We start from the raw sequence: 24,641 nt of genomic DNA on the forward strand, positions 1-24,641 counted from the left end.
GGGCAATCAGGTTTCTTGCGGCAGTTACAGCCTTTGTTGGTTTTGGGGTCGCTCTGTCTGGGGGCCGACGGCTCATTTGCAATTGTTTTGTTGTGGTTTGAGATAATTTGTCGTATATTGTTCATACAGCTGTAGCTCAATTTAATGTTGTTCTTGTTGAATACTTTTCTTAGGCTGTTGGCTTTGGGAAAGTGTTTGTCAATCAGAGTGAGGAATTTGTGGCCAATGTTAGTTGAGACGTTTTTGCTGTATAGGGGGTTGTACCAGATGATGTTGTTTCGTTTTCTGTTCTTTTTTGGTTGGTTTCCTGGCGTGGGTTCATAGGTGAGGGTGAAATTGTATCCGCTTTCATCAAGGGCTTTTTGGTACGGGGGGGTTGCTTGGTCAAATTCAGCTTTGCTAGATGACAGCATCGATAGCCTTTTATTAATTCCGGTAGGTATTCTTTTCGTGGTGGTGGGTGGGTGGTTGCTGTCATGGTGCACGTATTGGAGTGTTGTGTTGGATTTCGTTTATGGTTGGTAGCTGTTATTTCTCAGGTTGAAAGTGACGTCGAGGCAGTTGACGGTTTGCTTGTTGGCTTCAATCGTGATCCGTATATATATATATATATATATATATATATATATATATATATATATATATATATATATATATATATATATATATATATATATATATATATACATACACACATATACATACATATACATACAGTATACATATAGGACTGTCTCAGAAAATTAGAATATTGTTTCATTCATTCTGGATTCATTATACAACAGAAATATTGCAAGCCTTTTATTATTTTAATATTGCTGATTATGGCATACAGCTTAAGAAAACTCAAAACAATTAGAATTAGAATATTTCCTCAGACCAAGTAAAAAAAAAGATTTATAACAACAAAACAAAATCAAACATTTGAAAATGTCAATTAATGCACTCAGTACTTGGTTGGGAATCCTTTAGCACGGATTACTGCATCAATGCGGCGTGGCATGGAGGCAATCAGCCTGTGGCATTGCCAGAGGTGGGTAGAGTAGCCAGAAATTGTACTCAAGTAAGAGTACTGTTACTTTAGAGATTTATTACTCAAGTAAAAGTAAGGAGTAGTCACCCAAATATTTACTTGAGTAAAAGTAAAAAGTATGTTGTGAAAAAACTACTCAAGTACTGAGTAACTGATGAGTAACATACACACACATATCATATATATATATATATATATATATATATATATATATATATATATATATATATATATACACACACACATTTATATATATATATATATATATATATATATATATATATATATATACACACACACATTTATATATATATATATATATATATATATATATATATATATATATATATATATACAGTATATAATTTATATTTATTTATTTTGCCGTTTTTGTTTACATGTTAAAGGTGTTTTAATGAATATACATGCATGTTTAACACATATAGATTCCTTTCTTTCATGAAGACAAGAATATAAGTTGGTGTATTACCTGATTCTGATGACTTGCATTGATTGTAATCAGACAGTAGTGCTGATAGCGTCCACGTTTTCAAATGGAGGAGAAAAAAGTTCCTCCTTTCTGTCTAATACCACATGAAAGTTGTTGATTTTTGGCATCTTATTTGTCCAGCTTCCATATTCGTTTTTATACACTTTACAAGAAATACATTGGCGGCAAACTCCGTAGCTTGCTAGCTTGTTTGCGCTGGCTTTCGGAGACTCTTGTTTTGAAAGCGCAGGCGCGATGGAGCGACACTTTTATTGTGAAGACAGGAACTGTGCAGTCAGTCTTTAGGCTTTTGACGGGATGTACGGTTGAAATAAAAGGGTATTTTTTCCTTCACACTTTTGATTGATTGATTGAAACTTTTATTAGTAGATTGCACAGTACAGTATATATTCCGTACAATTGACCACTAAATGGTAACACCCCAATAAGTTTTTCAACTTGTTTAAGTCAGGTCATGTGACCGCCTGGTTCTGTTTAATTGGTCCAACGTCACCAGTGACTGCATCTGATTGGTGGAACGGAGTGAAAGTCACCAGTGACTGTATTTGTTGAAACGCATGCACTATGAAGGTCTGTCTGACAGACCAAAACAAACAAAGCGTGCATTAACAGATCGATAAAAAATAGTAGCGAGTAGCGAGCTGAATGTAGATAAAAGTAGCGGAGTAAAAGTAGCGTTTCTTCTCTATAAATATACTCAAGTAAAAGTAAAAGTACGTTGCATTAAAACTACTCTTAGAAGTACAATTTATCCCAAAAGTTACTCAAGTAGATGTAACGGAGTAAATGTAGCGCGTTACTACCCACCTCTGGGCATTGCTGAGGTGTTATGGATGCCCAGGATGCTACAATAGCGGCCTTTAGCTTATTTGCATTATTGGGTCTGGTGTCTTTCAGCTTCTTCTTCACAATACCCCACAAATTCTCTGGAAGCATGTAGTGCTCTAAAATCTCTAGAAGCATCTGACTTGGGCTATGGAAAAGAAGCACTGGACAGTTGCAGAGTGGTCCAGAGTCCTGTTTTCAGACGAAAGCAAGTTTTGTATTTCATTTGGAAGTCAAGGCGCTAGAGTCTGGAGGAAGGCTGGATAGAAGCAAAATCCAAGTTGCTTGAAATCCAGTGTGAAGTTCCCACAGTCAGCAATGGTTTTGGGAGTCATGTCAGCTGCTGGTGTTGGTCCACTGTGTTTCATCAAGTCCAGAGTCAATGCAGATGTGTACCAAAAGAGATTTTAGAGCACTACATGCTTCCATCTGTTGAAAATCTCTATGGAGATGATGATTTCATTTTCCAGCATGATCTGGCACCTGCCCACAGTGCCAAAACCACCAGTAACTGGTGTACTGACCATGGCATTACTGTCCTCGATTGGCCTGCCAACTCCCCTGACCTGAACCCCATTGAGAATTTGTGGGGTATTGTGAAGAAGAAGCTGAAAGACACCAGACCCAATAATGCAAATGAGCTAAAGGCCGCTATTGTAGCATCCTGGGCATCCATAACACCTCAGCAATGCCACAGGCTGATTGCCTCCATGCCACGCCGCATTGATGCAGTAATCCGTGCAAAAAGATTCCCAACCAAGTACTGAGTGCATTAATTGACATTTTCAAATGTTTGATTTTGTTTTCTAATTCTAATTGTTTTGAGTTTTCTTAAGCTGTATGCCATAATCAGCAATATTAAAATAATAAAAGGCTTGCAATATTTCAGTTGATGTGTAAAGAATCCAGAATGTATGACATTTTTGTTTTTTAATTGCATTACAGAAAATAAAGAACTTTATCACAATATTCTAATGAGTGTGAGACCGTATTGCTATATGAATTATATCATACCCCATTTCCATATGAGTTGGGAAATTGTATTAGATGTAAATATAAATGGAATATAATGATTTGCAAATCATTTTCAACCCATATTCAGTTGAATATGCTACAAAGACAACATATTTTGATGTTCAAACTGATAAACATTTTTTTTTTTTGCAAATAATCGTTAAGTTTAGAATTTGATGCCAGCAACACGTGACAAAGAAGTTGGGAAAGGTGGCAATAAATACTGTTAAAGTTGAGGAATGCTCATCAAACACTTATTTGGAACATCCCACAGGTGAACAGGCAAACTGGGAACAGGTGGGTGCCATGATTGGGAATAAAAGTAGATTCCATTAAATGCTCTGTCATTCACAAACAAGGATGGGGCGAGGGTCACCACTTTGTCAACAAATGCATGAGCAAATTGTTGAACAGTTTAAGAAAAACCTTTCTCAACCAGCTATTGCAAGGAATTTAGGGATTTCACCATCTACGGTCCGTAATATCATCAAAGGGTTCAGAGAATCTGTAGAAATCCCTGCACGTAAGCAGCTAAGCCTGTGACCTTCGATCCCTCAGGCTGTACTGCATCAACAAGGGACATCATTGTGTAAAGGATATCACCACATGGGCTCAAGAACACTTCAGAAACCCACTGTCAGTAACTACAGTTGGTCGCTACATCTGTAAGTGCAAATAAAACTCTCCTATGCAAGACGAAAACAGTTTATCAACAACACCCAGAAACGCCGTCGACTTCGCTGGGCCTGAGCTCATCTAAGATGGACTGATACAAAGTGGAAAAGTGTTCTGTGGTCTGACGAGTCCACATTTCAAATTGTTTTTGGAAACTGTGGACGTTGTGTCCTCCGGACCAAAGAGGAAAAGAACCATCCGGAGTGTTATAGGCGCAAAGTTGAAAAGCCAGCATCTGTGATGGTATGGGGGTGTATTAGTGCCCAAGACATGGGTAACTTACACGTCTGTGAAGGCACCATTAATGCTGACAGGTACATACAGGTTTTGGAGCAACATATGTTGCCATCCAAGCAACGTTACCATGGACGCCCCTGCTTATTTCAGCAAGACAATGCCAAGCCATGTGTTACATCAACGTGGCTTCATAGTAAAAGAGTGCGGGTACTAGACTGGCCTGCCTGTAGTCCAGACCTGTCTCCCATTGTAAATGTGTGGCGCATTATGAAGCCTAAAATACCACAACGGAGACCCCCGGACTGTTGAACAACTTAAGCTGTACATCAAGCAAGAATGGGAAAGAATTCCACCTGAGAAGCTTAAAAAATGTGTTTCCTCAGTTCCCAAATGTTTACTGAGTGTTGTTAAAAGGAAAGGCCATGTAACACAGTGGTGAACATGCCCTTTCCCAACTACTTTGGCACGTGTTGCAGCCATGAAATTCTAAGTTAATTATTATTTGCAAAAAAAAAAAAAAGTTTATGAGTTTGAACATCAAATAGCTTGTCTTTGTAGTGCATTCAATTGAATATGGGTTGAAAAGGATTTGCAAATCATTGTATTCCGTTTATATTTACATCTAACACAATTTCCCAACTCATATGGAAACGGGGTTTGTATATATATATATATATATATATATATATATATATATATACTGTGGAGCATCACAATACCTCCGAACAGGTGAGACTAGGCGGAGGGCCAGTCATCACAATGACAGCATGCACCAGGCGGTCAAACTACGCCACCCTCTAGGTGTGGTCATTGAAGGCAAGTGCATCCCTAATTTTATCCTCAATCAGGCTGATGTGTGGCCACCTGCCCCAAGGCAGCTGTGTCAGGTTGGCAATCACTGCGTTTGATTTAAATAGCACCTCAGTGTTTGACTCATTGTGTGGCTGGCTCCCTGCTGGGAAAGGTCTGCGTCCATCGGGCGGTAAGTGTGTTGCTCCACTGAACTATAGTTTGTAAATTAGTCTGCTAAATGTGTAAGATGTTTGATTCATTGAATGCTCTGATTTATTGAACTTTGCACTGATCAGAGATTTCTCTGCTCTATGTTCCAGGCAATTTAGGAGACCTGATCAAGGCATGAGAAATGCGATAATTTGTTTGTTTAAATGAAAACCCCAACCGGGAGGAATTTAAGTTAGCCTGCATTCCAAAAAAGTGACTGAATAAAGCAACGCTGCTGTGTTTGAACCCTAACAGAACTGTCTCTGGGAGGTTGGTTTGTGACCGCATATCACAATACATACATACACATATATATATGTGTGTGTATGTATGCATACGTGTGTGTGTGTATATATATATATATATATATATATATATATATATATACACAGTCGTGGCGTGGTCAAAAGTTTACATACACTTGTAAAGAACATAATGTCATGGCTGTCTTGAGTTTCCAATAATTTCTACAACTCTTACTTTTTTGTGATAGAGTGATTGGAGCACATACTTGTTTGTCACAAAAAACATTCATGAAGTTTGGTTCTTTTATGAATTTATTATGGTTCTACTGAAAATGTGACCAAATCTGCTGGGTCAAAAGTATACATACAGCAATGTTAATATTTGGTTACATGTCCCTTGACAAGTTTCACTGCAATAAGGCGCTTTTGGTAGCCATCCACAAGCTTCTGGTTGAATTTTTGACCACTCCTCTTGACAAAATTGGTGCAGTTCAGCTAAATATGTTGGTTTTCTGACATGGACTTGTTTCTTCAGCATTGTCCACATGTTCTCAATGGGGTTTAAGTCAGGACTTTGGGAAGGCCATTCTAAAACCTTAATTGTAGCCTGATTTAGCCATCTCTTTACCACTTTTGATGTGTATTTGGGGTCATTGTCCTGTTGGAACACCCAACTGCGCCCAAGACCCAACCTTCGGGCTGATGATTTTAGGTTGTTCTGAAGAATTTGGAGGTAATCCCCTTTTTTTCATTGTTCCATTTCCTCTGTCAAGCACCAGTTCCATTGGCAGCAAAACAGGCCCAGAGCATAATACTACCACCATGCTTGACGGTAGGCATGGTGTTCCTGTGATTAAAGGCCTCACCTTTTCTCCTCCAAACATATTGCTAGGTATTATGGCCAAACAGCTCAATTTTTGTTTCATCTGACCACATAACTTTCCTCCAGAAGGTCTTATCTTTGTCCATGTGATCAGCAGCAAACTTTAGACGAGCCTTAAGGTGTCGCTTCTGGAGCAAGGGCTTCCTTCTTGCATGGTAGCCTCTCAGTCCATGGCGATGCAAAACACACTTGACTGTAGACACTTACATCTGTGTTCCAGCAGCTTCCAATTCATTGCAGACCTGCTTTTTGGTGGTTCTCGGTTGACTCTTGATCATCCTGACCAATTTTCTCTCAGCAGCAGGTGATAGCTTGCGTTTTTTCCCTGATCGTGGCAGTGACAAAACTGTGCCATGCACTTTATACTTACGAACAATTGTCTGCACAGTTGCTATTGGGACCTTAAGCTGCTTTAAAATGGCTCCAAGTGACTTTCCTGACTTGTCAAGTCAATGATTAGTTTTTTCAGATCTGTGCTGAGTTCCTTTTGACTTTTGTCGCATTTGTAACCAAGTATAATGACTTCATCACATGAGCTCTATTTAAATGGGCTCAGAGAAGTCAACAAGTGTCGTCAATCATAATCACTCACATGAAGTTAAGAGGCCATGCCATGAAGCCAAATTGATTTGATTGTAACTTTTCTACATCACCAAAATTGATAATGTATGTATACTTTTGACCCAGCAGATTTGGTCACATTTTCAGTAGACCCATAATAAATTCATAAAAGAACCAAACTTCATGAATGTTTTTTTTTTTTTACAAACATGTGCTCCAATCACTCTGTCATTACAACTACAGTGCATACACTTTCTGGCTAGCTGTGTACAAACAAAACATGAAATGTGGGCTAATACTTTTCAGTTACTATAATATGATGGTTCATGTTTTTCAGTCAGTACAGATTGGTGTTCTATCCTATTGTGTTGTGCATTACAAACTCAAACGCGTTTTGTGCTGAGGTTGAAGCTAGCTTATCTCTTGCCGTAGCTAACTTTTATGGCTAATACTGAAACATGGCGATGTGTTACTACGCTAGAAAGAGCGTTCCTCAATGTTCGTTTTTACGCAATGTAAAAGTGTAAAGTATTGGTGATGGTTTTTGAATACATTTTAGAGGTAGAATTGATTGCTCCCATTAGCTGCATTGCTAGCTACCTACAACGAGACAATTTTTACATGTTAGAATGCAAAAAAAACTAAAATGTTTGTCTTCTTGTCTTTCATTATGATTGTGAACAATAGGCAACCTTTTTTTTTTAACTGCAGTTACCCTTTAAGTCACCGGCTGGTTCTTTAATACGCTCCCGCGGGCACAATGTAGGTCAGAAATTATACAACGACCAAAAATAAATGTATTCTCATTTTGCAAAAATCCTCATCAGCTTTCGACGAACAACTCTACTTGTGAATCCCAAAACAAACAGACACTCGGCGAGTCTAAAAAAAATCAGTGTGAGAATTGATTAATTTAATATATATTTGCCAGACTCTCATATAAATGTAGTATTTACATGAGAACACCGGCAGATTTGGTTTTGAGATTCCGTAAGAGTATGCTCTCGCCATATCCATGATACCAGGTACTTGGACTGGAAGCTAGGATTTAGAATGGGAAGTCACAGGGCGAGACATATGCTGAGAAAAAGCATCTTGCTGACTAGATGTTGTGGATTGAACTATGTCTGAATTATGATTAGACACATCTGGTTCTCATCTGGTGGTACAACCTAGACTGTCGACTTGTATGAGTTGGATTGTTGACAAGCTGTTATGCAAGCAAGACTTTCTCAACATGGCCTTGTATGAGCAGATTGACCTAACATAATGACATCTGGTGTTCTTGGCAACACATCCGATATGACGTTAGAAGAGGGTATTTAAGTGTCTATGAACAAAGACTGGAGAGACTGTCTTACTTCTACACAGACGGATAAGTAAAGTAGTAGGCATTTGGGTACATGACTCAACACCTGCTGTCATCTGATGTGATAGTGACTGCTGTGTCACAGGTGGCTGTTGCCAGGGTGGAGGATGATCCACCAATGGCAATTGTGCGGCTGCTCTACCTTGCAGCACCATGACAAAAATGGGTATCTGGCTTCCTAGACCATCTTACACTGGTACTACGAGAGGTGTACGGTAGAAGCTGTCCAGCTATGGATTGCGGTACTGGCACCTAAGGTTACTTCACAGAAGGAGGAGCAGGTTGTAGACCTTGGAAATATTATTCAAGCGAGTCTTTAACAAATACCACTGTTTCCCACACATTCATTTATTTGTGGCGGCCCGCCACGAAAGAATTACGTCCGCCACAAATTGATTTTTCGGCTTTTGACTCGCTCGACCGCTCATAAAAGCAATGGGACTCAATTCACCTGGTGGGCCAGAAGAAGAGGAAGAAGAAGACGAAGACGACGAAGTAAAAGAAGAACGGACCGACCGGATCAAAATACGAGGGTAAGACGTCTTGGCAAACAAGTTCAAAAGTGGTCCGAACCTGTGCAGTGTGCAGCACCGACTCGGATTTTCATAATTTTTATTTTCGGGATTTGAATGCATTTATTTTGAAAGGACAGCTGGGGAGAGGGGGGATTGACGCGGAGCAAAGCGAATCGAACTGGGTCGCCGCAGCGGGTGCTCTACCAGGTGAGATAGGTTATAGCTGCATCACTCGCGGCTCGTCATATATTTAACGTTAATCCGCGATTTCACCGAGCGTTTCACTGACGGTGAACAGCCTGACGCTGCTTCATTAACACCGCCGCTGTTTGACTCGGGGGCCGGGGCAGACGCACGCAGTAACAGTCACCTGTTACCATACCGACAAGCTAACGTGTCCAGGTTATAACCCTGTTGTCAATAAACACACGTGGAGACGGTGCTTCAGATACTGCATTAATACTGAAGCTAAATTGTCCACTGTCCACTGCAGCATGTGAATGCAATGAAAAGAATAAAATCTGAGCCAACCAGCTGTTAAAATGTTGTCCAGGTTAATGTTTTGGCCATTAAAGGCCCTTCATTTCAAGATTTCAACTGTGATCCGGCTTTAAACAGGTGGCCGACCTGTTTCAGATGGGTGTAACTGCTACTGGTCAAATAATGTGAAATAGCATTTAATTTTACATGTATGCAATGCCATTTAAATGTAATTATAGATAATAATAATAATTTTAGTAAGATATAAGCCATGAGCACTACACAGCCAGAAAAAAACCTAGGCAGGACAAGTAAAAATATTGGGGCAAGTAGATTTGAGAAGTCGGGCAAGTAGAAAAAAACCTTAATGTTGAACCCTGCATGTGTTGAGCTGCTGCCACTTAAGGTTAGACGGCACTGTACATAGAGCGGTTCTGCTCGTTAGTAATAAATTCTAATGTTGGATGTTCACTCCTTCACACAGATGATGTATGCACTAATTAAAGGGGCAGAGCTTTAAGAGACATTTTAGCTTTTATATTTTATAAGATATATTTTTTGTAAGAACCACAATTAATAAATATATTTCAGTGAATAACTAATTGTTCAAATCTGTATATAAATATGTACATAAAGTGTTTATTATATTATATTCCAACTCTGCGTTCTTCTTGGTCATCGCCGCTGCCCCCCACCCCATAGATGCCTGTCCTGTGGGAAACACTGAATACCCATAATGGCTGCGCACTTGATTGTCCGCGTACGTCTTTTCCCTCTCCCGCCGATGACGTATTCACCCGTTACGTCATCGGTGATCGACACCCAACGACAGAAAGTTGTATACTGTATACAATTTATTTGGATCATGTTGAAAAAAATGTACAGCACAACAAACAACCACACTTGCATTAGATAATTGAACAAATCCAAAAAGGAATAAGAGGATAGCAAAGCGTATTTGGTCCTACCTCTGTAGAGTATTAGAGCAGTGTTTTTCAACCTTTTTTGAGCCAAGGCACATTTTTTGCGTTGAAAAAATCCGGAGGCACACCACCAGCAGAAATCATGAACAAACGAAATTCAGTTGACAGTAAAAAGTCGTTGTCGCAATTGTTGGCTATGACTTTAAACCACAACCAAACATGCATCAATATAGCTCTTGTCTCAAAGTAAGTGTAATGTCACGACCTGTCACATCACGTTGTGACTTATTTTGAGTTTTTTGCTGTTTTCTTCTTGTGTGTAGTGTTTTAGTTCTTGTCTTGCGCTCCTATTTGGGTGGCTTTTTCTCTTTTATTGGTATTTTCCTGTAGCCGTTTCATGTCTTCCTTTGAGTGAAATGTATTTTGTTTTAGCAATCAAGAATATTTCAGTTGTTTTTCTCCTTCTTTGTGGGGATACTGTTGCTTGTCATGTCATGTTCGGATGTACATAGTGGACACTGTCTTTGCTCCACAGTAAGTCTTTGCTGTCGTCCAGCATTCTGTTTTTGTTTACTTTGTAGCCAGTTCAGTTTTAGTTTTGTTCTGCATAGCCTTCCCTAAGCTTCAATGCCTTTTCTTAGGGGCATTCACCTTTTGTTTATTTAAGCATTAGACACCTTTTTACCTGCATGCTGCCTCCTGCTGTTTCCGACATCTACAAAGCAATTAGCTACCGGCTGCCACCTACTGATATGGAAGAGTATTACATGGTTACTCTGCCGAGCTCTAGACAGCACCGACACTCAACAACAACACATCATTTGCAGACTTATAATTACTGGTTTGCAAAAAATATTTTTAACCCAAATAGGTAAAAATTATATAGTCTCCCACGGCACTCCAGACTGTATCTCACGGCACACTAATGTGCGGCACAGTGGTTGAAAAACACTATTAGAGTGTGTCTTGTAACCACACTGACCATTTTCAGAGAAATGGGCGCAATCATGAGCTAGCAGATGCCCATCACTACAGTGTTTTATCAGCGAGGAAGCCAGTGTTATGTTTCTTATTGGGGTTTTTTTGTCAGATGCAAAAACATTTTATTGTCTGCTGAATGAATGAATTAATGTGGCTGCCAATGTGCAGGACTACACTGTATATCAAAGATATCACGTTACTGTATTGGATATGCTTTGGTGTGAATGTTGCTTAAATTTTGCTCCACAGTCACATTTTTAACCCCATTTCTGAGTATGCCTGCAAATGGTTCTTTTTGTGGGTCTGTCTGAATACGTCGTAAAAACGGTATCAACCTTTCTGCAATATAATGTGCATGGAAATGGTTTCATTTGTAAGTCCAGTACCTGTCAGAGCTCGAAGTTTGACACAGCAGGCCACATAGTCGTCGAAGAAGATGCGTCCACCTTTGTTGTAGCGCTTGAGGATGGCGTTCAGAGCCTGAGGACTGATGCGGTATCCTGGGTAAGCATCATATAAGGCCAGAGTCAATATCATCCAGGCATGTGCACAGATGCTCAAGCACCTGCTCTTTTGCTCTGTGTGAAAAAAGTGCCCTTATCTGTTGCAGCCCAATTTTTGTTGTCAATTATTAATATTAAAAATTACTTATAAGTGGCATTGATTAAGAGTTTTTGTGAGAATTCTTCCTCAAACTCACTCACTCAAAAATGCAGAAGCAGATGTTGGCTATTTCCTTCAAAAATAACAACTGCGACTAATCATGGCAGAATTATTATATATAACGACTACTTTGGGACAAATGATGATCCAGAACCTAATATTTTTTAGCTTAAATATAAGAAGAATAAGCTACAAGTTCAGAAGCTAAGTGATCAGCAGATTCAGCAAGTAGCACTATTGTTAAGTGCTAAATAAGAAATTTAAACTATGGACATGAATTGATTAACGTGGACTTAAACAAGTTGAAAAATGTATTCGGGTGTTACCATTTAGTGGTCATTGTACGTAATATGTACTGTACTGTGCAATCTTCTAATAAAAGTTTCAATCAATCAATCAAAGACATAATAAACCAATCACTAACTTTACAATGTCTGCTCTCACTAGGATGCCGACTGATGGGATGTTCAGAGCTTTCAGATTAAATAAAGAATTATTCATAATCCTCACACAGGTACAAAAGAGAAAAAAAATACACAAATTATCAACGTTTTTAGTGTTTCTCGCCATCTCATGGTCTTAATTGAATGTCTAAGTTGACCACCTTCTCAGTTTGTAGCTACTACCTTCTACTCCACAAGTTAGAGGCATGATTTGTATAATTTTACTAACTCAGACATGATGCAGCAGCTTACCGCCTCAATATGTCAATATGTAGCTGCATATGCTTAAAAACGACTAGCAACAAATCTAGCATATTTTTCTGGTGTTATTGGAGACAACACTCGTGTGTAGAGAGTTTACTTCTGTCACTCAATGTCTGCTACGAACAGTGAGAGCTGCAGCAAGCCTGACGTCACACTTGCTTTGTGCTACTGCTCCAAATGCATATTCTCTCTTTAAAAGCCGCCATTATCCTCTTAATATTTGCACATTGCACATTTTGTAGACCGCTGTCCGCGGGTATATCTCAGATATATTAGAGTACGACCACATCGCAGACATACTGCCTCTGCTCTAAACAATCCCGTGCATTTTCTTTACTTCATCACAACATCTGGTCTCGGTGATCAAAGTTTTTTTTCGCCGGCCGAATACATTTTTGGTGCATTTCTAGTCAATCGTGCGAAAATAACAGCCTTTATATATCCATTCATACTTTATATTACTTTAATTTGTTTTCACATAAAAACAATATAATTTTTAAGTTGTGGCGGCTTTTATTTTGCCATGGCGGGCCTTGTAGGGGAAACCCTGATGATTCTGTTGTGCTTTTAACACTGAATTTTCATAGTGACACATCTAAAAGATGTTTGTTTTCTTGTATCCCTACCTTTGAGGTTCAACTGTATTGTCAAAGTCCAAGTCATTAACAGTCTCTCACCCATTGAGCTGATTGCCTGGTTCATCTCATGAGGCTCCACAGTCCCACTCCTGTTTCGGTCAAACATCATGAAGTTCTGCTTCCAGCCATTCAGAGCCAGAAACAACTCCTTGAACTCATTGAAGCCCATCTTTCCTGTGAAGTCCCTCTGTGATGGTGTGGTGAAGGTTCAATTGCTGATGATGGACAGCAACTGGGACATGTTGCGTGATCACAAATGATGCCGCACACAGCAATACAGAAAAGGATACATCAAGCATCGCAATCATTATTCTGCATGTCTCCAGGCTGAATGCTGCATCATAAAGAACATGAAGAGAACCGTTTTGACAAGTTAGCGTAGCACAGCATAACATTGCCAGAGCTGCAAAGCCTCACGCTTTGAGCGAGACAGTTACGCAATTTAACCCTTTCTCACGCCACACTTGACATTTCTCACACACAAATTTCCCTACACAATACTCATTATTTATGTTTTTCATGATCATAAACTTTGGCCTTTGAGCCTAAATCTAACCAACCACAGAAGCCACCACGCAATATAAACCAATCAGAAGCAATGTAAGGCGGGTCTTGGCTGCGTTTTGGCCGTCCTTTGTTTAAAAAAAGACACTGTCATGTCATTGCTACGATCAGTCAGCGTATCAACTTGAATCTTTTGACGGTAAGGCATAATCTGATTTGTGATTGGCTCGAGACTGAAGGGGATTAATGGCGGGATATAGGAGGAAAGCATGAAAACCGACAGGACTCGAGGGGAGAGGGAAGAACTGATGGAAAATATTTATTTTGTTAGAGCAGTCAGACTGGCTGTGGCGCGCCGTGCTATTATTGTGAAGGGGGGAAGTGTGCTGTGCTTTGGCGACTCACTTGAGGCTGTTAAAAAAAAAAAAAAAGAGAGCGCCTCTCAAGTTGCGACCACGGTTTGTAAATTGATATTACATGGATGATGTCGTTCACAACAACACAAGCAAATGAGATGTGTTGCAGGTGTATGGGTTGTTCTTGTTAGCTTTAGCTTTGTGGTTTAATCAATGTTTCAAGTGACCGTCTATACATTAGCTGTGTCCCAAGTCAGGGTCTGCATCCTTCGAAGGGCGAATTTGAAGGCCGCTTACGTCACAACGCTGCGCAAAGGCTGTCCCAATTTATTAAAATTCAAAGGCTCCTGCAAATGCAGCCGACGAATGCGCCCTCCTTTTCCCTGTATTCAGAGGATGCACCGCGACTATCCTTCGTGGCCTGCCATATCCCGAGATGCTTTGCGCGCCTTTGTTCAACCCGGATCTTTTTGACGATGGCGGCAAATACAAGCAGCGGTACCGGCAGCGGCAGCGAATACACTTTCAAATGTAAGTATCCTCCGCAGGCTAGACTGTCCCCATTTAACAACAGGTCATCTTTCAGAGGTGCCTCCGAAGGTCCAGCTTTCTGAGGCTGCGTAGGCCGGGTCCTCCGAAGGATGCATCCCCTGAATTGGAACACAGCTATTGTTTAGTTTCGGATGGGGAAGTTGACTGTGTCGGGGATAAATGAGCGCTATCGGACACATTATTTTTCCAAACAAATGTTTCTTCTCCTCACAATGACAACGTTTCACTTACATTTATGTCAATTTCCCTGATATTATTTTGCGTTTATCAGCGGATTCTGTTTTATTAGCCAATTATGTCACTTCGTCCGCGGTTACTTGAACGTGTAAATCTTGTGCCTTACTTTTTTGTTGAGTTTAGTGATTATTGATTCGGCATACTCTAATAATAATAATAATAATTAATTTGATTTATATAGCGCTTTTCTATCAACTGGATACTCAAAGCGCTCACAGAGAAGTGAGAACCCATCATTCATTCACTCTACATTCACACTTGGTGGTGGTAAGCTACAAAGCGCTGTGTCAAGTAAAAAGTAGCAACCATGGGGACATTCCAAACCTCTCGTAGACATGCTCTTCTTTCATTCATTCGCTCCTCATCGGTTTCACCATCACAAGCTACGGAATTTGCTTGCACGTTGCGCGGTCGATTGTTTATTTTTTCGATTATTATATCTTCATAATCGTGAAAAGCCATTATCGAAATTCAAATTCGAAATCATAGTCCAGATCTTTTGAAAGATGTTTGGTGAGAGGAAGTGACATCAGACAGTTCTGCTGTCTTTTCCTCCTGGTTGAAATGAAACATTGACAAAATTCTTGTTAAAATTTCCATTTCTAATTTCTGGTTAATTAAGACTATCATTAGGAGGCCACAGTGCAGGGAGAGCCGCTGGAGGTGAGGACATCAATCTTAAAAGGTATAAATCAACAATATCAGGCCAAATCGATTCTAAAAAAAGGCCAAAAAATATGTGAACGCATAATGACACTAAAGTCTCACTTTTTTCTGAAACTTGGCAGCCCTGACATAGCATAGGGATGGCCACTTACGGCTGTAGGTTCCAGTGAAGCCAGCTTGAGTTAGACATCTTTGGAGCTCCTCTGCATCCACCTCACCATCCTACAGAAAGGTAGTAAGTTCGAATTGTAGCAGTGCCCGTTAGAAAGCACTGTAGATGCCTTTTCTTCTACAAGGGGACATACCTGGCCAGCAATGGCTGTGAAATAACCCCACATTGGGTCATTGGCAGTTGGGGTTGGAACGCCATATGTGCTGGGATATCCTCCCCCATAAGGGGCATATCCACCAACCCGAGGCGGTGTACCTCCCATTGGTCCACCCATTTGACTGGGCATGTGGCCCCCCATTGGTCCTCCAGGCGCTCCATAGGGTAGCATTGGGCTGCCATACTAAAGCAAGAAATAGTGCATGTTTAATTTCAGAAATTATTTCGAAAAGCTCCATGCATTCTGAAAAATAGGACATATGCCACTTGGGCCAAAACCATTGTACAACCAAACAATAATGAAAACTAAAGATGGATTTTACATTGTAAAATTAAAAAAAAGTGTATATGTGGCAATAGTATGCAATGGAACACAAATTGTAAAGTATCCAATTGGCTGACTCATGTCAACACAAGCACTTGTCAACATAACTGGTATTAGCCATTCCTTTTACATTTACTTATGATTTGCCCGGGGACATAAAGTGAAAGGGTGATATTTAAGAATGTTTTTTTTTTTTAATTCTCCATTTCTGCAAAATGAAAATGGGTTATTTTTGTTAGTTGCAGAAAGGGAGATGAAACAAAGGCTGAGCAGTCTGCCACCACAGAAAGGTATTTAACATCAGCATATTTTTTGTGCAATAATGATTAAATCAACAATTAGATAAGAATCTTCTTTGCCCTTGTACAAAAATACACAGGACACCAGTTCAACCAAATGTGGGCACAGTTTCTCCCCTCAGTGCAAAACAGGTATATAACACATAAGTAAATGAAAATATAAATATAAAAGTATATAGAAAAAAAATGTAAAAGGAAGAAATACAAATTGGAATCCTAAACACAAATTACACAAAATGACATTGGCAGCAAATTAACACAAGTTACGTTGACAGCAGATTATTGCACTGTTTTACTTTTTTTTTTTATTGTACTTGGTTGCGGATTGCATTTGTCCAATATTGCACTTGTGCCTAAAACGACACATGATACAATCACATGTTTTTATTTAACAGGACTATGGCCCTGTTATAAAAACTGACCCTCAGTCTATAACAAAACCCAAAACCAGTGAAGTTGGCACGTTGTGTAAATCGTAAATAAAAACAGAATACAATGATTTGCAAATCCTTTTCATCTTATATTCAATTGAATAGACTGCAAAGACAAGATATTTTAATGTTCAAACTGAGAAACTAACTAAAAATTTTATGGCAGCAACACATTGCAAAAAAGTTCGCACAGGGGCATTTTTACCACTGTGTTACATCACCTTTCCTTTTAACAACTCTCAGTAAACGTTTGGGAACTGAGGAGACCAATTTTTGAAACTTTTCAAATGGAATTATTTCCCATTCTTGCTTGATGTACAGCTTAAGTTGTTCAACAGTCCGGGTCTCCGTTGTCGTATTTAAAGCTTCATTATGCGCCACACATTTTGAATGGGGAACAGGTCTGGACGTGGCTTGGCATCGTCTTGCTGAAATAAGCAGGGGCGTCTATGAAAAATATGTTACTTGGATGGCAACATATGTTGTTCCAAAACCTGTATGTACCTTTCTGCATTAATGATGCCTTCACAGATGTGTAAGTTACCCTTGGGCACTAATAGACCCCCATACCATCACAGATGCTGGTTTTGAACATTGCGCCTAGAACAATCCGGATGGTTCTTTCCCTCTTTGGTCCGGAAGACACAACATCCACAGTTGCCAAAAACAATTTGAAATGTGGACTTGTCAGACTACAGAACACTTTTCCACTTTGTATCAGTCCAACTTAGATGATCTCGGGCCCAGCAAAGCTGGCAGCGTTTCTGAGTGTTGTTGATAAACGGTTTTGGCTTTGCATACTAGAGTTTTAACTTCCACTTACAGATGTAGCGACCAACTGTAGTTACTGACAGTGGTTTTCTGAAGTGTTCCTGAGCCCCGGAAGCGTCCCGGAAGAGTTAGTGCTGCAAAGGGTTCTGGGTATTTGTTCTGTTGTGTTTATGTGCGGATGTTCTCCCAAAATGTGTTTGTCATTCTTGTTTGGTGTGGATTCACAGTGTGGCGTATATTTCTAACAATGTTAAAGTTGCTTATACGGCCACTCTCAGTGTAAACTGTATCGCTGTTGATGAAGTATGCGTTGCATTTATGTGTGTGTGCGTACAGAAGCCACTCATATCTTGTGACTGGGCGGGCACGTTGTTAGAAGGGATGAAATGTGGACGTGACGTCAGCTCGTACAGGACGTTAAAAGCATTGCCTGTAAGGAACGCCCCAAAGACTGTGGAATACGAGAAATAATGACTGATGAACACCTTCGTTCGATAATGAGGGATGCCTCAGCTCAAAGCGGCGATGACCAAGAAGAACGCGGAGTTGGAATATAATTACAACATTTTATGTACATATTTATATACAGATTTGAACAATTAGTGATTCACTGAAATATATTTATTAATTGTGGTTCTTACAAAAAATATATCTTATAAAATATAAAAGCTAAAATGTCTCTTAAAGCTCTGCCCCTTTAATTAGTGAATACTAAATAATTTAACTTTAGCCTACTACTACAACCATATTATTTACCAGCAACATGAAGTGAAACAGAGGCAGAGGTGTCCTGCCACAGTCAGTCAACCTCCTCCTCCTCCTCCTCCTCCTGCTGCTGCTGCTGAACAGGTCGCACCTGTGGTCCGAACTGTAGGCCTACCTCCTCTCCAAGTCGAGCCCTTTTTGGCCGTTGAAAATATTTTTCTATACTCATCTGTGTGAAGGAGTGAACATCCAACATTAGAATTTATTACTAACGAGCAGAACCGCTCTATGTACAGTGCCGTCTAACCTTAAGTGGCAGCAGCTCAACACATGCAGGGTTCAACGTTAAGGTTTTTTTCTACTTGCCTGACTTCTCAAATCTACTTGCCCCAATATTTGTACTTGTCCTGCCTAGGTTTTTTTCTGGCTGTGTAGTGCTCATGGCTTATATCTTAATAGAATCCTTCCCGTTGACTATTTACAACACTACACAGTATTTATTAATATTATTATTATTATTATTATCTATAATTGCATTTAAATGGCATTGCATACATGTAAAATTAAATGCTATTTCACATTATTTGACCAGTAGCAGTTACACTCATCTGAACAGGTCAGCCACCTGTTTAAAGCCCAATCACAGTTGAAATCTTGAAATGAATGGTCTTTAATGGCCAAAACATTAACCTGGACAACATTTTAACAGCTGGTTGGCTCAGATTCTATTATTTTCATTGCATTCACATGCTGCAGTGGACAGTGGACAATTTAGCTTCAGTCCATGTGTGTTTATTGACAACATGGTTATAACCTGGACACGTTAGCTCGTCGGTATTGTAACACGTGACTGTTACTACGAGCGTCTGCCCCGGGCCACGAGTCAAACAGCGGCGGTGTTAATGAAGCAGCGTCAGGCTGCTCACCGTCAGTGAAACGCTCTGTGAAATCACGGATTAACGTTAAATATATGACGAGTTGCGAGCGATGCAGCTATAACCTATCTACTAGTGATGGTTTGATGAGGCGTCATGAAGCGTTGTGACACATTGCAAAACTGTATTGATACTGTGTCGATACTGTGTCACTAAATAATGACATCTGCTGGACATTAAAAATCCCTACAGGCAACCTATGGACCGACTCAACTGACACTGATTTTATGACCTAGTACAGTGGTTCTCAAATGGGGGTACGCAAACCCCTGGGGGTACTTGAAGGTATGCCAAGGGGTACGTGAGATTTTTAAAAAATATTCTAAAAATAGCAACAATTCAAAAATCATTTATATATTTATTGAATAATACTTCAACAAAATATGAATGTAAGTTCATAAACTCAGTGAAGCACAAGCTCAGGTTTGTCACTAAAATGTCTGTCAAAAAGAACTGTGAAAAGAAATGTAACTATGCAATATTCAGTGTTGACAGCTAGATTTTTTGTGGACATGTTCCATAAATATTGATGTTAAAGATTTATTTTTTTTGTGAAGAAATGTTTAGAATTAAGTTCATGAATCCAGATGGATCTCTAATACAATCCCCAAAGAGGGCACTTTAAGTTGATTATTACTTCTGGTGTAGAAATCTTTATTTATAATTGAATCACTTGTTTATTTTTCAACAAGTTTTTAGTTATTTTTATATGTTTTTTTCCCAAATAGTTCAAGAAAGACCACTACAAATGAGCAATATTTTGCACTGTTATACAATTTAATAAATCAGAAACTGATGACATAGTGCTGTATTTTACTTCTTTATCTTTTTTTTTCAACCAAAAATGCTTTGCTCTGATTAGGGGGTACTTGAATTTAAAAAAAAATCACAGGGGGTACATTGCTGAAAAAAGGTTGAGAACCACTGACCTAGTATATACAATAATATAAACCAAGTCATTGTATTTCATTTAGGATTATTTCATAACTTCATTTAAATAAAAATATATTTTTTGTCTTTTTTAGATACAGTCAAATAATGTGAACATGTATCATAACATGGAAATCTAAGAGAACGTGTTGTGAATGAGGATGCTTGTGGACCTGGAAATTATTATTTATTTATTTTTACACATTTTTATTAAAAAAAAACAGTTTTTCCAACGTATTCAATTTTAGACGCTTTCTCTTCTTAGTAATTATTTCTCCGGCTGTAGAAAAGAGCCGCTCACAGGGCACAGAGGAGGCGTCAGTGCGACACAGCGTATCGGTCACGTGACCAAAACAGCTCATGATCGGTCACGTGACTTTCTAAAAGCGGTACGCGCACCGACACAGGGTTTCGCTCTATGAGCTCGACGCATGCGCCGATGCATCGGTGTTGCCGGACCCATCACTACTATCTACCTATAACACCTGTAAAAATGAAGCAATGCTACCACGCTAGCAAGCGTTAGCTCGCCGGCTATGAGCCACCAAGCTGCTAACTGTCGCCAAAAGGCACCATTTAAGTTTTTTTCCCCATGGCATCCTGGATCAAGGCTTTCAGCAGCTTTTGGACGTTTGAGGTAGAAACGTAGGAAGCGCAATCATTATGAAAAGTAGCCGGCGAGTATTTTGATTCCGTCCGTCCATCCGTCCCTCTTCTTCTTCTTCTGGCCCACCAGGTGAATTAAGTGCTATTGCATAGTGCATAGTAGGCTACCGCCACCTACTGCACCTGGGGTGTAACTACAAGCAACATTCACAGACAGTCCCGTTGCTTTTATGAGCGGTTGACCGAGTCAAAAGCCGAAAAATCAATTTGTGGCGGACGTAATTCTTTCGTGGCGGGCCGCCACAAATAAATGAATGTGTGGGAAACACTGAACAGAGTTTATCAGTTCAAACATTAAGTATCTTGTTTTTGCATTGTATATTGAATGCAGGTTGAAAAAGATTTGCAAATCATTGTATTCTGTTTTTATTTACCATTTACACAACGTGCCAACTTCACTGGTTTTGGGTTTTATAACTCCATATGACTTCTATGTGTCAGGTGATGTGTCTTTGGCAAATATGATGACTATTTGTGGCCATAAAGCTGTGTGAAAAACACCTGCTACTACTGCAGCCAGTTGTGGAAGCGACCACCAATTATACATCTTTATCAGTAAGTTCATGATAACTTGACAGCTTCAAATAGTTGGAACACCAGTGTTGAAATAATAAGTGATGCATCCTTGTGTGTGCTTTCCATATGACTTCTGTAACCAGAATGCCATTTGTGCCATTTGTTTACAACTGAATAGAATACTAATGTGGGTGATTTTGACTATTTTGGACTGGTAGTAGTCTATCCACAGCGATCGCTCTGCCACACACACACTGTACCTCAATGCTTATGAGGGGGAATTACACTTCAACGACTGGCGTTAACTTTCACAGTGGGATTGTCTTGTTTGCATCAAAGCAGTTGTTTTTCTTACTACAATAGGGCGAAACCATAATTTCCCAGACACACCCTCCTGGTTTTTAAAGTATAAATATTTGGGGTTTTAGCACCAGCCGCTCGACGAGATCTGACCAATCTCAGTCTAACGTCTTCTACGACAAACCAAACAGTCCAGTTGCGATCGATTGAATGCCCTGAGATTACAATGACCATATATTGAAAAACCCAAATTTGTGTTTTTGTTCATTATTAATATCAATGTGTCAGCATTCTTCCTTTAGTTCTATTTTAAAAAATTTTGAAGGTGCCATAAAAACAAACATGTTTAATGGGAGGCCCATGTTTCATTAGTTGGACACAGACGCTTGACCTAATTAACTTAGTTTGTACTGTGAAACATGTGTAATAAATGACCAAGAACAAAAATACAGTTATTTGATGTAACGACTGAACTCATGTGAAAGTGTCCGTCAATGCACAATTAATTTTCCGCATTCTCTGGATTCATACGCAGGCGCACAGGGGGCGCATGAATTCTTATTGGGATCACGTAATGTTGGCACTGGATGGAAAAGCGTGTCCAGACTATTTAGCACGGTGGTTCACTGTTACTACGACTCCAAGGAGGCAAGCAGAGCAGCATGTTGTGCATGTGTCGAAAAGCGTAAGAATGAGTTTAACATGGGGGGCACATACTGTATTAGTAACAGGACAGTTCAAAAAAAAGTTTGAGCAGAAATGTCATAAAGGAATCAACAATCCACTGCAAAATATTCACAAAATGCTACTGTATTTAAAGTTATAACTTTGTGACATGAACAAACCCCACAAATAATGTAAAAAAAACAGTGTTTACTTTTGTATATCAATATAAAACACAAATAAGTATGGCCAATAAGGATAAAGTCTTCTAAACAAGTTTTGTTCTTCTCCAAAAACACTATGTGGTCCAGGGCAACAGTTTGGCCAACAAAAATAAGCAGGAGTGAGACCTCTCACCTCTAATACACACACACGCTTTGTGCCTCACTGACAAGTCAGAGTGATGTCACTTTACAACATGCGTTCAATTCATTGAGATGACAAACCATTTTAGCTAGTGTTGATGTTATTGGTAACACTGATGAAGTTAGCAAAATACAGCATGTATGACCATCACAATACACAAACAGCGAGACGTTATAAACAAGGTGTGGCAACGTTCTCTGCACGTTTCTTCCTGTCCTTGAAGAGGAACTGCACTTTTTTTTAAGTTTGGCCTATCGTTCAAAATCATGTCTTTTTTTTTGTCTTAGGATACGTAATATGTACAATATTTAACGTATTTTGGTTATTGTATGCATTACTGAAACCTATTTTCTCAGCGTATTTATTTCCATGCCCAGAGCAATGCACTTCCAACAAAAGTACGTTACTACTTCTGGAAACAAATGTTTGTGTTTTCCAATCGTGGCAGACTTGGAAATAGACGACAAAGTTGGCTATTTTTGGACAAATGCGGATTCACAACCTTATCTTTAACTTAATTTACAGACGTTGAACTGCTGGTTATAGAAGCGAGAAAAGAGAAGGTGATACGTTGGAGCAGAAGCAGGTTGACGTGACTCGCCGATGTAAATGTGGAACTTGGAAACAAGCTTGTTCGTCATAAATGGAGTGCTTACCCCAAAATAACCAGAAAAAGACTAAACGCACAACTGTCAGTCGAGTTAGTCACTATAACACTGATCATGATACATCATACTTGTTATTACATTACATTCACTGTCGAGTTAGCAGTGTACAAACAAAGCATGAAATGTGGGATAATACTTTATACATACTGTAATATAATTGTTCATGTTGTTCAGTCACTACATATTAATGTCCTGTCATTTTGTGTTGTGCATTACAAACTCAAAAGCCATTTAGCTGCTGACGTAGAAGCTAGCTTACAGGTAATACCGTAGAATATCTTGGAAAGGCCATGTGCACTACGCTAGAAAAATAGTTCAGTGTTCGCTTTTACAATACAATGTCGCTACATCTTGGTTTCTATCCAGGTTACGGAACATAAATTAAGTATTGTTGGCAGTTTTTGGATGCATTTTTTAAATTATTTAGAGGTAGTATGGATTGCTCCTATTAGCTGCATTTTTACTTTTTCAGAATGAGCCGATTATTACAAACTTGAATGCAAAAAAAACAAAAAACCTTTGTCTTCTTGTCTCTCATAAGGATTGTGAATGATAGGCAACATTCCAAAAAGTGCAGTCCCCTTTAACACTCAGTGTCAGAGCAAGTGAGTAAAGGAGCGACCAGTCGCATAGCACTGTGTTGCGCTTTAAAAATGTAAATAAAATCAAATACATTTCACCTTGAGGGAAACTTTTAGTGTGAGACAAATGCATCCGTTTTCAATATTGTGCACACCTGGCGCCATCTAATAACAGCAGTGCGGTTTTAAATGCACACCGAGACTCCACGGAAGTGAAGCAAGTGAAATTAAATGAAATGAAGCGATGGACTGCAGAAACCCTGGCAAAAGTTTGTCAATGTTAATGATAATATTAATGTTTAAGTTTGGCGTGGTGGTAGCGTTTTGCGTCCATACACAATGCCCTCTGGCGTGGACGGGCGCGCTCTACGCAGACCAGGGGCCTCATGTAACTAGAGTTGCGTGGCGTTACTACTAAAAATAGACATACTTTCAAATCCAGAAATGTACGTTGGCCAGTACAAATTCCGAAGGAATAAAGTGTGCACCCGCACAAATCCAAGCACATTTCTTGGTTTCGCAATCAACATGGATTTGATCTCAGTAATTGGCTTGACATGGCATACCAAAGCCACGACAC

The 24,641-nt window shown here is 39.4% G+C and overlaps 1 protein-coding gene across 1 annotated transcript in view; it reads right to left on the reverse strand.

Moving 5' to 3' along the window:
• The window catches only part of LOC133617973 (grancalcin-like), a 34,509-nt gene that overhangs the window by 3,313 nt on the left and 6,555 nt on the right, over window positions 1-24,641 (reverse strand). The window contains exons 2-6 of the mRNA XM_061978411.2: window positions 15,883-16,089; window positions 15,730-15,799; window positions 13,553-13,596; window positions 13,302-13,449; window positions 11,641-11,754 (exon numbers count right to left, since the gene is read on the reverse strand). Coding sequence (XP_061834395.1) covers window positions 11,641-11,754; window positions 13,302-13,449; window positions 13,553-13,596; window positions 15,730-15,799; window positions 15,883-16,089 — 583 coding nt within the window. The remainder of the gene's footprint in view (window positions 1-11,640; window positions 11,755-13,301; window positions 13,450-13,552; window positions 13,597-15,729; window positions 15,800-15,882; window positions 16,090-24,641) is intronic.

The sequence above is a fragment of the Nerophis lumbriciformis genome, linkage group LG01 (assembly GCF_033978685.3).
Source record: "Nerophis lumbriciformis linkage group LG01, RoL_Nlum_v2.1, whole genome shotgun sequence".
Classification (NCBI taxonomy): domain Eukaryota; kingdom Metazoa; phylum Chordata; class Actinopteri; order Syngnathiformes; family Syngnathidae; genus Nerophis; species Nerophis lumbriciformis.